The sequence below is a fragment of the Hermetia illucens genome, chromosome 2 (assembly GCF_905115235.1).
Source record: "Hermetia illucens chromosome 2, iHerIll2.2.curated.20191125, whole genome shotgun sequence".
In the NCBI taxonomy this organism is placed as follows: domain Eukaryota; kingdom Metazoa; phylum Arthropoda; class Insecta; order Diptera; family Stratiomyidae; genus Hermetia; species Hermetia illucens.
The window spans coordinates 110605886-110623752 of NC_051850.1; the positions used below are offsets into that span (position 1 = coordinate 110605886).

Below are 17867 nucleotides of genomic sequence, written 5' to 3' on the forward strand. Positions count from 1 at the left end.
GTGGTCATCACTGACCAGGGAATGCAATTTGAATCCACCCTTTTCTCGGAGTTAGGCAAACTCCTGGGTTTTAAACGCCAGCGGACTACAGCATACCACCCGCAATCCAATGGGATGCTGGAACGTTAGCACCGGACGCTGAAAGTCGCCATTATGGCACGCGACGACCCGTCCTGGACCGTCGTGTCCGCTTTGTGGATTAACAGCGAACGAAGTTCCAGGATCCGTCGCCGAAACCCCCTAGGTTTCGTCTGGGGGCGGAGTAATGTGGCGCGGCAGGATCTGCAGCATTCGAAATTTATTTCGAATGTTGCGGATGCGGACGGGTAGATGGCGCGGAACTCTCCACTCACTCATTTTCGGAACGCACCAAGGGAGTGGAGAATTAGCGGTGGAAAAATGCCGTTGGTTGGGACAGTAAAGACCGCATGGAAATAAGCCGGTCTCTTCTGTTTCCAACCGCGGCGGCGTAAACATCACATCGGTGCAAAGATCCAATTTGGAATACAAATTCAGAAATCTTATTGAAAAAGTTTTTTAAAGATAAAATTAACTTTTTGTGTTTATTGCTAAATTGCTATTGTGGAATAAATAAATATTACTAAAGACTTTCCGGGTGGGATCATCCTCACCCATACGGATTAAGTGACCCGCCCACCGTAACCTATTGAGTCGGATTTTATCCACAACCGGACGGTCATGAGATCGCTCATAGATTTCGTCGTTTGTAGGCTACGGAATCGTCCTTCCTCATGTAGGGGGCCAAAAATTTTTCGGAAGATTCTTCTCCCGAATTCGGCCAAGAGTTCGCAATTCTTCTTGCTAAGAACCCAAGTCTCCGAGGAATACATGAGGACTAGCAAGATCATTGTCTTGTACAGTAAGAGCTTTGACCCTATGGTGAGACGTTTCGAGCGGAACAGTTTTTGTAAGCTAAAATAGGCTCTGTTGGCTGACAACAACCGTGCACAGATTTCCTCATCGTAACTGTTATCGGTTGTGATTTTCGACCCTAGATAGGAGAAAATATTATGATTACAACGTGCTAAGACAAATATCGCTCCTAGTAACATATCATAACTGAAAGCCCCAAAAGACATTGTTTGACATACGTCAAAGTTCAAAGTAAAAGCAAGTCCCTCTACCCGTCCATCTGGAAAGGCCTTTACTTACAGTCAACAATGAAAAGGTTTATGGTTTCAAAGCAAAAGTGATACAAGAAATGATGCGTGATTAAACCCAGATCAGTTCATATATCACTGAAGTGCAGACGACATCAGTCAACACAAACCGAATCTCACTGGTGGCAGTGGGATTTGTTTCGTGATTTGACGTCGGATACAAGTCGATTCAACTGTGTATGAGTAGCTTAGTCAAATCAGGGTAATAATCTCGGGCGAGGGTACTGCTGACCACATTGCCTCCTACAGTATACTGCAGTGTACGTTACGGTCTTGATTGAAGTGGTCTAACACACTTCGGATCGTTGCACCAACGATTATTAGTATTATTAAACACCTCACAAAGGATTATAGGAATAGTGGGAGAGACTAAGGGTATAAAAGGGAATGTAGCAAAAGCCTGCACCGCAGCAAAGGTGCCAAGTGACTCAATAAACAGGCCTACTCGACATATAGTACAATTTACTGGCGGTCGTGGTGGCCCAACCGTGAAAATTTGAGTTCAGAAAGCAAAAAGATTGAAATAAACAAAGCTACCAGCACCCACCTATGATTTCAATAGCTTTTGATTTCCGCTAACACATCCACTGTCATGGTTTCCGTGGGGATCTGCCAACTCATCGTCCAAGTCTACGTCAACACAAATTGTTCTTCTATGATTGGGCTTACTAATTGGAAATCATAGCCTTATGGAAATGATAAAGACTGAATAGCGATGTGTTCAGTTTGAGGGGTAATTGCTTTATCATGCGGGGCGAATAGATTAACGATATACAAAAGACACATTGAAACATAGCGACAACCCAAACGAATCAATCCTAGAATTCACCGTCCGATTAAAAATATACAGAAAATTGTGCAAACACAACGAGACAAATGGGCATTTTCATCCTCTTTCCAAACACCTTGAACACACCATTTCTTCTCCTATACACCGTTGTCACCTCAATAAAAAGTTTACAAAATTTACAAGTTGACCTCCTTTTTCTTTATATTTCACATAAAATATTCAAAGAGATCATTCGCAATCCCTTGAGATGAATACGGGATTCATCACCTTCACCTTGAAACAATTTCAAAATTAATAGAAAGCAAAACGTAAATTCCACCCAAAATTAATATCTTTTACAAGAAAGCAAAGTATCAATAAATACCCGTAAAATTTATCAAAATCAGCGCACCAGACAGGTGTGCTCGAAATTTAAAGATTGTCACGACTATTGTCTTAGCGAATTTCTTGGATCAATTTCAAATTAGATCGCATGTATTTGGCGGTGACGTCATGTATTCCCGAAAAACTATGACAATATAAAGATGTATGTTCTACAATCCTTGGATGATTTCCCATTTGGATTCGCGGAACAGTGGCAGTAGTGATTCACAGCACAATGGATGACTGTTGATAGTTTAATATGAAAAGTGTGGTGTGAAAGTGAGGCGAAAAGCACACACTCTCGCGTGAATAATAGTAAATAAACATGGAAATAATGAATTATCTAAAATAAACAAAACAAGATATATCTCTTCTAAGCTTCCAGATCGTATTGGATTACTTCCCAACGCTTAACTCATATTAAAATTGAAAAATATTCTCAGGTATTGGAAACGATTCCTATCATTTAGAGAGTTATCATTGCCACAAGCAATGAATGTTTCATCCAAACACATAAATCACCAATCTTTGAATAGCCAAGCCCATTTGAAAAGTTGTGTCTTCATTGGATTTGTTTTATAGAGAAAGAATAGAAAAATGGTTCTACAGGGTATTGCAAAATTTTCTTATTTGCTCTGTCATTCAATTTTTTGTCGCAACAATATTCTGAAGCAACAATCTGCAGATGTTTTAGCTTATGACGTTCAATAGATATCACAGAACCACACCTTCGACTTTAGTCAAATTCATGTGAAAAAAATCCTGAACCCCCGGCTCTTCTCATGAGTTCTCATCAAATCGCAAAAGTTCCCGAGTTTCAGTTACCTGGTCCCCTCATTTAGATAATTTATTCTTCACAGCACTGTTCATTTCGCTGAAAAATAACAAAACTTTATCGAGGATATTTATTTTTATTCGCTCCAATTACGCATTGTGCACTGTTCCGATTTCTGTTATCAGGTCAACAGTACCTACATTTGCAGACGACTCATCGCATTCTAATCAATTAGAATTTGAATCGCTGCCAATTTCAGATATTTACTCTTCAGAATATCTTCGCCACATAAAACATCAGCTACACAAAGCAAATGTTTCAAAAATTCAATAAATTGGCGGCAATAATACTGACGAAGGAAGCTTTCTTATTAAATTAATATTTCAGTTCATTAATCTAAAAATATCTTACATTGTGTATTCATTGTACCAACATTTGAAAGGGAAACAAGATAAAAGTAGATCAGTACTTACCTCTTTTTCGTCATTCTCGGCGGGTGAATCTTGTCTATCGGGATCATTGTCCTATAAAGAAAAAGATGTCTTCCTAATTAAATTGAAAACTAATAACGACACATTAATACATGTATAGGTTGACAAAAATTGCGCCAGAAATGTACTGGTAATATTCTTTCATTTGATATCTTCCCGGTTGTATCCACCCTCTGAGTTTCCTGCTTATCCTAAAAGGCAACTAAAAGGGATAGAAATTTTTGGCTAGCAAACCTGCAAATGGCAAAATTTTTCCTGTTACTGAAACGGTGTCGGATTATTGTTGACGACTACAAAGATTGCACTCTTGACCTGGGAGCTGGTTTTCAGCAGTAATTTGATAGCAAGATCCCGATCCAGCGTAAGAAGCATCACAATTGCACAGTGCAGATATCCGACAATTGAATGCAATCCAGAAGAGGCTTCGTAAAGGCGACATTATGATCGCAATGGGTGATGGTGGTGATTTGTCTTCTGAATGCGCGTAACAAGAGAGGTGCTAGCATCGGTCTCGAAAGGGATCAGCATTTAATGCTCACTGAATTTCGCGTGCGTGTTCCGACCGCCACTTCTCGTAGGGTTGGAGAGCTGCGACACCCCAGCTCAACATCGACCGCTTATATGACTCCGATCTTGCTTGACAGTGAATGGCAGATACCTTCAATAATCAATTGGAGAAGGCTCTTCCTCGGCAGTCGGCTACGTCCCACAGGGGCGCCACAAAATATGGTTGATTGCGAATCGATCGATGAGTAAGCGCAAGGAACTGACGGCTCTATTGATCGTTGCGAGCGATGGTAAGCAGGACCCGCTGTAGCTTTAATAACATGCGAAACCCCGGGAAGTTGAACATACCTGTAGTGCGTGTCTTGACAAAAAGGAATTTGTTATTGCACTGATCAGACATGCAAAACCTGCCGCAAATAACAATGAACCGTATACCGCACGACAAAAGAATTTGTATGTAGCCGTACACCTTTCCTGGTCCTGCGAGGGACGTTAACACAGCCAGAGAAGTAATCTCAAACGCATCAAGAAACATCTCGAATACTTAATCGATACAGTGCAGGCTAATTTCCGCTCTAGTTCCTCCTGCATAACCATATCAACACCTTTCGATCATTTTGGAACAGTGATTTCAAAAATGTTTTCAACGGCGTCGGCAGGGTGCTCTGCGCAGGAGGGGCATTTCGAAGAAAATTATACCTATTATCAAAGCGACACACCAGAGTTGAATCTTATCACCGATATTATTTCTTCTCGTTTTCGGTAACGTTTTCCATGATAGCTCGTCTGGAGGACGTGGAGGGCGCGAATGCACAATGACATCTTTTTTCAATCACCTAGAATGTACTGGTGACATCTGTTTGCTCTTCCACCGAGCCATGGAGCTTTGCCAAATGGCCTTAGATCTAGATAAAAAAGACAAATGTGATCGAATTGAAAAGGAAAAACACAGAAAAAAACAAGTTTTTCAATCAAAGCATCGAAAGCGTCGAGAAAGTTATAAACCCAGGAAGCGTTGTTCCTACCAATGGTGACACCGAACTTGACGACTCTCGGCGCATTAATAGTGCTAATTCCGGCTTCATTGCTTTGTAGACGTTTTGATCAGAAGGCGGAACTTTCATTGGGTAGCTCACACATTAAGGAAGGAGGATAACTCAATTGCTGATTAAGCCATCCCAACATGGCCGACGTATTTCAGTGAACCGTGAACGATGGAGCATTGGCATGATTGATGCCCTATTACTCATTAAAGGAGGCATAGCAACCATATTAGCAGTTTCACCGCATTATTGTACACGAACAGGTCAGACGCAGTGACATTTCATGAGCGCAAATAACGTTTTTAAAAAATGAATCATTCCTAAAGCAGCAAAGATAAAGAAGTAGCGATACCGCCCAGCTTTCAGGGCGCGTCAGGTAGGAAGGTTTAGTGTTCTTATGTAAGGAACTCTCTAAGCACGTTCACGGATCTAATATGGATTATTGCGCCAACAATCATTATTATTAAGAATGCACATACTTCCAGCTTAAACTCAATTTTTGTGAATGAAAGCGACGAGTCTAATGCAAGACGCATTAGTAATTATCACTTGCATCGCAAATAGTACCTTCCGCAGTTCTCAAAACGAATTCATTCAAATTATTATAATTACATTCAAAAGTAACAGCCGAAAACGAAAAGCAAATGATGTGAACTGTCAACAAGCACTTATCTGTTACGCATCACAAAAGTTCAATTTTCTGAACTTTTTTGGGTGTCGCATTGCGCATCGGACTTATTATATATTGCTTCATACAAGTCCATGTAATGAGCTTCATTTGACATTGTGTTTCAGGCTAAATTCTTCCGTTGAAATCTGCTACACATATTCTCGCCATCTATCTGTCACGGCTTGTCGATCGGTAAGCAAAATACCATTCTTGTCATTAATGCAGTAGAAGTGTTTGATATCCTGTGTGCGCTCGTGTCGGCTTTTTACAAGTCAATACAGTTTATCGTAAGGACTGCTCGGGTGAAAGCGATCGCTCTCATTGCTTTCCGATTGGCATTCTTATAAATTGCCATATGGCCAGCGTTCTATCATCGAGAAACTTATGGTAGGGACGTTTCTTTTCACGGTCCTTCATTGGAACATCATCATTCCAAAGCCAAGTATCTTGGTTCATGAAACGCTTACCTGGCTTAGTGACCCCGAGGGTTGAATAGGCCGCTTTGTGGATCGTGTCTTCAACTTGGTTCCACGATTCTTCGCCATTTGTAAATAAGATAATTTCTTCTTCCTTCTCACGAAAGTTTCACCATTCAATGCTCGGCGGGCCAATGGGTTCCTCACGCCGTTTTATCGGTGGCTTGATTCGCAAGAAAGCAATTAACGGCCGATGTTGAGGTGCAATTGTGCCATAGGGTACGACTTTAAGTCAGTGACGGTGGTAAAATGTCGGCGTCTAATCAGGATACAGTCGATTTGCGTTTTACTGTTCCCAATATAAAATATAGGAGGATGAAAAAATCGTTTGGTAAAGGTTATGGGTGTCCGCAAAATCGCACGAGACTATTGAAGTCGCCCGCAATGAAGATGTAATCATCAGCGGGCACGTTACAAGTTTTTGTATCGAGAATTTGCCAGACTGCATCCTTCTCGGCATCAGGTCGACCAATCTGTGGGGCGTATACGGTGAAGAAGTGAATTGTGCGATCATCCAATATAATGATCAGTTTCGCCAGCCGGTCTTCAAATCGTTCGACTTCTTTAATGGCGTCGCAGAAACCCTCTGATATAGCAATACTAACACCGTATTGAGTGGTGGGGTACCAAAATGGAGAATTTTATAGCCATTTTCACTCCGTTCGCGTGATATTTCGTAGCTTTTGGTACCAGACCATCGGGTTTCTTGTAGAATGCCGATATTTTACGAAAGGCTCGAGCGAATACCTCGGTTTTTCCAGTAAAGATATTTAGTGTGCAGACACGTATTTGATTTGCTTAGACTAATTTAGTTACGTCCTGACGCCATGTGGGAGGCGGGGGGAAAGAATTAAACCGATCTGCTAGAAGGGCCTACTGATGCTAAGTATTATAGTGGTGACAGGGCAGGCAATAGCAGAGTTAGTTTTAAGAGGGATAACAATGGCTCTGGCGGTACATAAAGGAGAAATTTTACAAGTTTCAGGTCGAAAAAGAGGACACGAGAAAATATGGCGATATCTGTGCCGCATGATACACACTTACCGAGAAAAAAAAATTGATGAAGGCAACAACCAAACGATCGGGCATGTTTATTCACTACAACAACGTTGGTGCTCAGAGGTGGCGGCGAGGAAGATGGGGCGGCAACCCTATCGGCCAAACCAAAACCAAGTGGCCGAGGAGAACCTCCATAGTGGTGGCATCGGGAGACGCTGTAATCACTTTGTTTTGCCGGCCGTGATTCAGTAGGCGAATGCTCCAAAGGCCTAATCAGGGCGATCAGACCCGAGTCTGCACGGGGACTCATCTGAAGTGGCAGATTGGTCACGAAACCTTACCAGGGGTATACTGGTACCATAGGAACCGGGAAAGCCCTTGGACTCACATACTTCGGGTGAACTCCTGTTGTATGTGAGGACAGCTCGATTATTTGCGGTTGGCCCCCCTAGTGGGAGTTTCATGGTGGTTGTGGTTATGCTCAAACGAGAAGAAACCTTTGGGCCTCGACGTGGTGTTGCATATCAACACGGGTGCCGTACTCCTTAGTTCGGTGGAGATTTAGGTAATTCTTGCATCCACCAGTATGAATGCTAAGCCATGCACTTGGTATAGACTGGTACCGTTGTTGCTTGTCTCAGCGGGGCTCTGATTGTGATCACAAAATCAATCCGTGTCTGAAGAGGACCGTAGGATTAAGTCTCAGGACAGGTGCCTACGTAAAACACCATGGGCTTCACTACAACCACGTTGAAGTCAACAACAGCAAGAAAACAACATCGAAGAAAGAAAGGAGAAATAAACCACGGCTAGAGGTCATCAAACCGAATGGTTTGAGACTTTTTGAGGAAGTACGTCGAAAAATCTAGAACAGCGTCATACCAGAAGACACTAGAATAGATGTCAAATCTATCTAGCGTACTCCAATCTGTGATATACTTGTCAAACTTGAATCGAGGATTGAGAAGAACATGGTTTGCGAAGCAGTCTAGAACATCCTAAGGATGTACACAATAATTTCCTGCCTCGAACCGCCGCCTACGCTTAAAATAAGAGATTTGGATTGTATTGTGGACAAGAAGATGTGTGAGGCAATCAAAACGGGCTACACAGTGGAGACCAATCTCAAGGTATAAGTCACATCTGTCAACTACATAGCGCAAAAACTAGTCATAATCAACGTAACCAATAAAACAGCGAAGCAACTTCTCGATGGTTGAAAAACAAAGATCGAGTGGACCATTTATAGGATACGGAGAAACGTGGTTCTGACTCAGAGGTTCAATTACTGTACGTATTGCTGAGATTTGCAAAAGCAGGACAGGACCATCAAGCAAAAACTTACGCGACACAAGAATGCTCTGCAAGAAAAGTGTTATGCGGGAAGAAGAAGTGATTCACGTTCGTGAACCTAGATGATGCCAGGTCTTCAAAGAAAAACTGCGAAAGGGTAGAACCAAGCATTCTGCGAGCAAATGTGCATAGAAGTGCAAATCAGTTCATGATTGCGCAGATGACATGAGAGATAAAAACTGAGTTGTTGCTCCACGGCGAACAAAATCGAAATAGGGGCTCAACATAACGGTATTCCAAAACTCTGGCATTGCTATCTGAGTTCAAGATACGGTAAATTCAGGAGTACAGAGATATGAGATAGTTTTGCCTGGGCTCTTTGTACGGGAATAAATTTACAGCGATTAACTCATACCGAATAAGCCAATGTTCCAGGAAAAGCTCGACGCTTTGGGGATAAGATCCGAGATACCGAAAGGAATATCCTAGTTGGGAATGATTGGATTGGGCCATCATTCCATGAATAACACAAAAGCGCTGAAGTCAAAGTTTCCAGGAAATGAATTTGACTTTTTGGACACAGGAGTACAAAGTAACAATACAAGCAAGGAAGAGGAAGTAGAAACCGCTTCAGTATCACGAAGTTTGAGCTTCTTTTAGCCAATATCAAGAACATTATCACACGGCTATATTTAATTTAATCAATAACTCGAAAGTCTGTGACAAGTCAGTGAAATGGAGACTACAATTAGTGTTCACCCGGACAACTGGAAATATTATAAAGCAAAGAACTAAATCTAATAGCTTAAACACAACCTCTTACATTCGCTCATTAGGAAAATACTTCCGCCTTTTGGCTAGGTAAAGTAGATAGAAAAATAGCAGTACACAGGAAGCCGGTTACAACTCCTTGATGAAGACATTATTAAGGTTTCCAAACAGAACTATCGCAGGAACCTGATTCGTTATCTGATTTTATGTATCAGTGAAAATAAAGCTGTCCCAAAGTAGCGCAGGTAAATGTTTTGATGCCGTGCACTAAATATAGTATAAAGAGCGTGGAAAGACATAAGTTAATAACATTTTCAAATTTGTTGGATTGTTTGGGATCAGGTGAGGTATTCGATTCCCTCGAAAGTAATGACTAGCCGATTGAGAGCACAGTTTGATCGCATTTGGCTCAACCCCGAAACTAGCTTCGCGGATTGTTTCCGCAGATGATACGCACCTCGTTTGCCAATTACAAACCTATGTGGATATCATACATTGGGATAGCGTGGCAATAATTCCAACTTGAAAAAGGGCCCCAGATTGATTAAGCCTATTCAAAAATTACATCATACTCCTGACTGGTGTTTAGATCAAATGATCAAATCTTTTTATAAAATATCTTAGTAAAAATTATAATAAGGTCACAGCAATATCATATTTAATCCCATTAGCATTTGCATTTTTTACACATTCCGGTCAGCACGATACACTTGCCTTGAGTACGATTACTATCAAATTACTTTTCTTTTGCAAATCATAAATTCACTTTACGAAGAATCACCAGTCAAGAGAACACTGAGAAAGAAACTCATACATTTCGACTTTTAAAGAGGAGCTAGCACAACGGAAGTCTCTACAATAATTCCCGGAGCATCTCCTACAACCTAGTTCAGCTTGACACACACAATTGCAGATACTTAAATCACGCAACTTCTTGATGTTCCACAGCAGCACGAATATTTCACTAGCTATTCCATGATCAATCGCTGATTCATCCACGGAAGCTGCAGTCCTTCACGGAATCCGTAGCATTTTTAGAAAACCGATTCCAGACATTCACGGGACTCGGTACCAACCCAAGAGCTAGTAACAAAACCGACCAGGAAGGTCCTAACATCAGTTATACAGGACAAAACTGAAAACCAAGTACTTGCTAAAAAAATTCAAAAACATTTTAGGTATATTGGCTGTATTCAGCCGCTAAAATTTGTCCAAGTGGAGTATGCACGCTTAGCAAGAAACACAATACCCCATCGAAATTATCTCGTGACCGAAAACCCGCATCGTCAATATGAAGCAATATGACAAAGAATGAGACCCCTAATTAGAAGGGATGCGAAATAGCTGACTCTTAGAAACAAGAACACTGCAATCAGAGTCTGAGTACATGATGCTGAACTTACTTATTATTAGCTTACAAGGCATCGATGGTGCTTGGGTTAACTACCGAGCGAACTTAAAGATCCTGTCAAAACGCGTCTGTAAAAGATTTCAGTTGGCCAAGAAGAGGAACGACATGTCAATTTAGGGGATCGGAAATGGGTGCAAATATACCACAGCTAGAGTCAACTTCCAGTGAAAGTTACTGGTTAGAATGCTCTCTACCAGATTAGAGGCGTTTGCACTTCCCCATATATTCTCTCCATAACCTTTCAGGGAATTAGATTCAAACACATGGGATATTCCAAAAAGTATCTAGTTGGCAGCCTGATCGAGTGGACCTGCTTCTTGACGTAAAAGTATATTATCCCTTCTATCGATTGGACAGATGAAACTGGGAGTCAACCTCACCACCCTTCAAAAAACTACACAAGGTTCGATTGGCAGGGACGATCGGTGAAACTACCAGTAGCATAGTAATATGTAAAATTGGCATCAAAGACGAAGATACATATAAGCAGCGTTTTTGAAATCTGGGCAGCATTCCCCGAGACAACCGGCGCCTCTCGCCGAGCGAAAAGCAGTGTGTGCGGCCAAATTCACAGTGAAATGAACAAATCGTATCAGAGACATACTTAATTTGTCTGAAATGGAATGCATTTCTCGACGGACTTCTAGATTACTTTATCCATTCACTCGCAGTCTTCTGCCTTTCACATATTCGTGGAAAATCGAATCAGCGATATTTATTAACTCTCTGATTTCTCATATCGGTACCAAATTGAACGCAGCTAACATTCTGACTAGGCCATTATCACCAGAGAAATTGATTGATTGCAATTTATGGTTTTTTGAACCCTCACACGATTTGATTATAGGCTGACGTTTTGCACAAGGTCACAGATCTTACAGCGAGTTTTCCAAAAAACAGTTTATTTTTCAAATTCAACATGGGAATCGTTTGGTAGACTGCTGCGTATCAATGGATGTATGCTATGATTTATCAACCGCGGCAGGAATCAACGTCAAGGCCAGCTCGGACCAATTCACATACTGAAGCAAAATGAGAAACAGTAGAGGCACAATGCGTTATCGAAGCCTTCCAATAAAAGGACTTTAAGAACAAAATATGCTACTTACAAAGACGTCAAAAGCTTAATGTTTCTAAAACACCAACTCATTTTACTCCATTTTTAGACGAATACAGCATAGCGCCAAACACCCCGTATCATTAGCAGTGTTAGACGCCGAACATACATACATACATAAGCCTCACTCTCATGATAATTCGTAGGGTAGCAAACAAACTTCCGGCCACCGAAGAGTAAGACGTTAGCGCAATCTATCGTTCACAAATGACTTAAATGCACTCGGGCTAAACTAAGGCTGATCAGCAAAATGATGAATAACCTACCGGCACCAAGAGTATAGTCAGCATGACCTTTAGCAACACTGATGTCGATTTCTGTTCTGTGTTCAGTCCCATATATTACCGCTTCCAAGCCAACAGGAAGCGGCTACAGAAGATTCTTCGAGCCGAAAGTGGGGGCACCTGGACCTAGTTTCTAATTTATCAACAAAACTCTTCTTAACAGAAATGAAAAACTTTATTGGGCTACGAGACCATTGTTATAACACAACAAACTTCATAGGAGCTCGAAATGAGCTACTGGAAATCAAGAAATTTATTTATTCAGACTCAGCTCAAAATACAATCACCGCTTAGTGCAGTGAAAGGGCATAACATTTCATTTCATACTATTGAGAACACCACATTTCGAAGGCCTTTGGGTAACCGGCGTGAAAAGTCCAAAAGGCTTACTATAGAAAACTAGCCTACACATGTAGATGTCTGGTCTGCTTACGCCGGCGGTCCGAATCAAAAGGAAGTTTGCGCGCCGGCCTCGTGCCAGACCGTCAGCCTTATCGGTGGTAGTACAGTGCGTCGGCGGAAGCGAATTCACCACCGACAATGCAGTCGTGGTTCATGCGTCCTATGTGCGGCAACATCACTCCGCCCCAGCTGAAACCGCGTGGGTTCAGCGGAGGAATCCGGGACGTGATCCCGCCAATGGGGGACCGGGCGAACCTGACGCTTCGCGGACGTTTATTTGGAGCGTCCCCGGTTCGGCGAACGCCTTCAGCCTCGATAAGGAGACCCATTTGAGCACGCCCCGGCATCGTATCGGAAAGGTGGAATTGGCCGTAGTTTCGAAACCGCGTCCCTGAGCAGGCGCAGCATGCTGCAGTCGCTTAACCCTGCTTTGTTATCCAGTCAAGGTCGGCAGGGAATCGCAGATTCTCCCCATACACCGTCTCCGCTTGGCTGGCCGTGAACTTCTTTCGAAGGGCTGTGCGAAGGCCGAGGAGAACAAAAAGCAAGGACTGCAACCACGATGGATCGTCGCGAGCCATTAAGACGGCCTTTAGTGTTCGATGCCAACGTTCCAACATCTCATTTGACTTACGACTGATACAGCAAAGTGCGGGATCCATTCACGACACAGGGCCTCGGCGCCAAATTGTGCGGTAGTGTCAGAGGTATTGTTTCAGGCCACCGGGTAAACCTATCGATGATATGAGTCAATGCATGTCAATATCCGTGCGAACCTCTCAAAAGACCAATGATGTCGAGGTCGATGGTGTGGAAGCGCTTGGTCGACCGAAGGAATACGTCTACTTCCTTTCTTACGGCGGCGGGGACTGTGACCTCCGAGATTCGAGACAAAGTGTCCGCAATGACGGTGCGATGCAAAGTTTTAGTTGTAAATGCCTGGTCCGCGCCGGCGGTTCGAATCAGAAGAAAGCTCGAGCACCGGCCTCGTTGCTTTAATAGCAGGCCACTTTTTTATTAGCGAACCATTAAGTACACAAATCGATCCAACAAGTATCAGACTGACGGCTAATGAATGGCATTAACCGTAAATTTTGGAAACGATAGAACGAAATCAGAAGCCAACAATCTGAACGTAACCAGCTTTCTTCAAGCAATATCTGCCATAACTACCGAATCCTTACTTGCTGCTTTGTTTGTTCGCATGCTACTAATTTTCAGGATACATTTCCATAATACACTTGGAGTACATTTTGAACATATTGAAACTGTCGTTCATGTTGCTGGTTGTAGTGTACCTATTAACCCTAGTATGTCAAGCAAGCCTATAACCGTCAGGAAGTTTAATATTTCAACTTGGCATCTGGTATTAATATTCTCCCAGGTGCCTCGACCTACTTTGCACAAGTGCCGAGTACTCTCCCAGAACGTGTATCGCACAGAATCTGCAGGGAGCGTCCGTAGATATCCCTAGCTTCCCTAGGTGATATTTTAGGATTCAGTGACCAATAATATTCCCCCGATAATGTGGAGATCCTTCTTGCTGAAATTTAAACAGTCGTTTGTGCGATTGGATTCGTATGCTCTCTTAAGCGCCCTGAACTGCTCCATCCCTGGTAGGTTCGCTCAGTATAGTCCCCTCAGCCGTTACTGCCGTCAAAATAACAATGTTCTAACCCTACAATTCCCTTGGAGGTTGAATGAGGCACATCTGTCTCTGGCGTATATTTCCGCCTAGAACATACTAGTGTACTTACTCGTTGGTTCAAAGTACGTTTTCCTTGGACCAATGACCCTGGCGCCCGCTCCCTCTGTTGTGCTGGATCCGTCAGTGTACCAGGTAATCAGTTACTGACTTAAGCCGTATATCATAGCCACGCTTTGCCATTTTGCCCTGTTTCAAGTGTTCCAAACTTCTTATCGAAATGAAAACCCCGTTGTTAGGTTATCCCTTGGTATCACTAATTCCGAGTACCGCCTAGAAACAATATCAATCTTCTTTTGATTTAGGCAGCCCCCCCCCCTCAGTGATACTTTCGGTCATTCTGTAAATCAGCCTCTTTGCCTGCATATGTATGTGCAGATGGAGAGGGGTTAATTCCAGAAAAACCTCCAGGCATGCCCTGCGTAAGTCACTGGCTCTTGTGCTGATCTGAATTCTTTCTGCCTAGATTACTGTCCCATATTTGCCAACATTACGAACAAAAACTCAAGTTTTCAAGCTGCTTGCGTATTTTGAATATGTGTCATATTTGACTCCCGAGTTGCCTATATGCATTATATTCCCAATCAAATAGTTGACGTTATCATTGTCCTATTGTACTATTTCATTTGCAATTTGGAATTACTAGTACTTTAATACTTACGTCCATATCCAAATGTACGACTCCAGTTGACCTCCTCTTTGGTCGCCTTCGTCTCTGTATAACAGCTTGTGTAGCTTGTGCACTTCGGCTATCATTCTCTTTATCATTTTCTGTAAAAAATCCAAACAATAATAAATGGTTAAAAAGCAAATCCTCAAATAAAACATAAATTTAAATCACCTTTGTCCTCTGTATTCCTGTTCCGCCTCAACGACAATGTGACTTCATTTGGCGTTTCTTTTGTTCTATCATTTGATTGATCATTGCCAGAAGTCGTCGATATAACTGGCGCTGATACTGGCCTTTGGGGTTGTATATTGGGGGTAGCTAAAGAAATTTTATGATTAGTCAAGAAAATAAAGATGCTTTCCCTGCTTTAAGTCTTATACCTGTGTTGTTATTAGTTCTTCGTTGCGTTACTGACGAAGACAAATTAGCAGCAGCAATGACAGCTGGTGCACTAGTTATTATTGTACTATTATTTGAAGCAATAGGCGAACCAGTAGATGCATCTTCCAGCTTGAACTGTAATAAGAAAATAGTAGAATATCATCTTGCTTGTTTTATACTCTTTCTATACAGCTATAATTGAATGTTCGCTTCTTGAAGGTATATTCAAGTGGTCTAAGGAGTGTAATTTGTACAGTATGATAGGAGGATATGTATGTGTGAGATTGTGTCGATTGGTCTTACAAATACTGATAGGAAAAAGAATATTTGGGGGGGTTATGTTATTTTGAATGTAGGATATACAAGAGGAAAATAATGTGTATTCATAATTTGCTATCATTGGGAGTATTTACGATTGGCGAATAAAAAGTCGGCTATAAGGATAATTATTTCAAACAACATTCAATTAGTGTGAACGTATACATAATTTGCAACTGATCAGAAACGTCAATGCACTGCACCTACTCCCCTTCAGAACATATCTGCCCCAACAAATATTATCTCTACCCCGGAAACGTCAAAAACATCACATAATTCGAATCTTAGCCAAAATATTTGAACAGCTGGTTAATCATTCGATGAATGTTCCGCAGTCGCAATTAGCGGAAGGATGTGAAATAAACTGAAACTGCTTTAAAACTTAATTGCTCATTACGACTCTGAATTTTCGTCCAATTTATACTCGAAGTATATCATCCCATCTGTAATTCATAAGCGCATGATAATCAAAGTTAAATATGAACAATGAAATCTAAGAGTCTTGCTTTATTATACTTTCACCTGCTTAATCGTTCTGATACTAATTGATCATTAATTACAATGATAAATTCGTTGGCAAATACTCAACGTATAAAGTCATATAATTTCAAATTTATTCCTTTCTTCCTCCCGAAACTCTGATGAATTTAATTAAATACGGTGGAAAAGTCTAACTTGAAAAGTGCATTCTAGATAATTATCGCGCGACTTTATATATTTCTGTCAAGATGTTAACAATGAAACTATGATCGAGCAACATGCAGCTCGAGAATTATGCATTCATGCAAAGATGAGAACATAAATATATATTTAAATTTATGGAAAAGACGCATTTAATTTTAAAAGAACTTCAAGAAAATATAACGTTGCGATATTATAAAAAGCTTGGCATGTAGATGAATTCTCAGATTTGTGTGGGTCGACATTGAATTAAATTGCATCCTGATTTTACTCTCGTTTCTCGGCCCTTAAAACGTGCGATTCAAGTTATCCTATCAATGGTCACATAGCTTACTCGAAGTCTACAAAGTAGATGTTTCAATTGAGAATAGTTAGTCAGGTGGGACGTTTTTCCCAGATTATTCGTGAACTTAAAAACAGTTGATGATAGAAAAGGATGTGTGGCAAGCGCGTCATCGGAGGACGGCTACTGGCATTAAGCCAGGATATAGCAGCCATCGAATAGCAGTACAGTCGGTGCCAGCCGCTACACAGCGAGCGATGTTGCAAACAGACTGGCAGTTTCCAATCTTTCAAACACTGCCGCCGAACTAAACATAATGTATTCCGTAGAGCATAAAAGCAAGAGGAGCAAAATTGGCAAAGGCTTGGATGACAAGCTACGTTTGCAAACCGCGAAGCAACAATGGTCGACCGACGGTGAATGCACTGCGAAACCGTTCAGCGACATGGCCAGAAGGCACTTTCGCATGGCGCTGGTGGATGATAAACACAATAACGGCAAAGTGACGCCGGAGGTAGAGACCATTGTTGACGCCAGCCTGGCAGTGTTGTCCATCGAACATCTCCTGGAAGGCAAGAAAGAACAGGGAGAAAGGGCGGTATATCTACTGCTTTGATTTGCTACGTGCGTACCGCTAATAGCATACAAAGGCCACTTCTTCATGGACTATCTCGAATCATGTGTTGCCAAGATCAGCGACATCTGGGAAGGCGTGAAGTTCAAGACTGTCCCATACGACGAGATTCTCAGATCGCATCTGATTGGCGAAGATCTGCATGCTTAAGAATACCCTCGTCCAATCCCTGTACCTTCAAAACTTCAGAATCCCCATGGCGGCGGTGGTGATTTGCAAGTCTTTCCTATTCTACAAAAATGAGCCATTGGAAAATGCAGAGTACAAAGTCTGTCTCCGAACCTAAGTTTTAGCGATCTAATTGCGGTCAAACTGGAGCAGACGGTAGCATAGAACATGTATGTCCCCTCGACATACATGGCTGACAAGCATTGTTTACTTTTTAGTACCAAAAGTACTAAATTTCGTATCTTTTGAAGTTCATTAGTGCCTCAGTACTTTTTCTCGTTTTATAGTGTTTTTTCCCATTAAATAGGTACTTGTCAGTACTATTCAATGGAAACCAAAACGAAGTTGATATTTGGCAATATCACGTTTTGCTGAATGACAAAACAACCGAAAAGTTAAACTGGTAACATTCCGGTGCATGCCGTGCAATATATCAAAATTTCCGTAAAATCGG

At 41.7% G+C, this 17867-nt stretch overlaps 1 protein-coding gene across 10 annotated transcripts in view; it reads right to left on the minus strand.

The window, feature by feature from the left end:
- LOC119650268 (protein phosphatase 1 regulatory subunit 12B) overlaps positions 1-17867 on the minus strand; it is a 218992-nt gene that overhangs the window by 68805 nt on the left and 132320 nt on the right. For all 10 annotated transcript variants that reach the window (XR_005249251.1, XM_038052883.1, XM_038052884.1 and 7 more), the window contains 4 exons: positions 15329-15464; positions 15120-15266; positions 14940-15049; positions 3583-3633 (listed from right to left, as the gene is read on the minus strand). Coding sequence is in view for 9 of the 10 variants with exons in the window: in XM_038052883.1 (XP_037908811.1) it covers positions 3583-3633; positions 14940-15049; positions 15120-15266; positions 15329-15464 (444 nt within the window). In the remaining variant the exon portion in view is untranslated. The remainder of the gene's footprint in view (positions 1-3582; positions 3634-14939; positions 15050-15119; positions 15267-15328; positions 15465-17867) is intronic.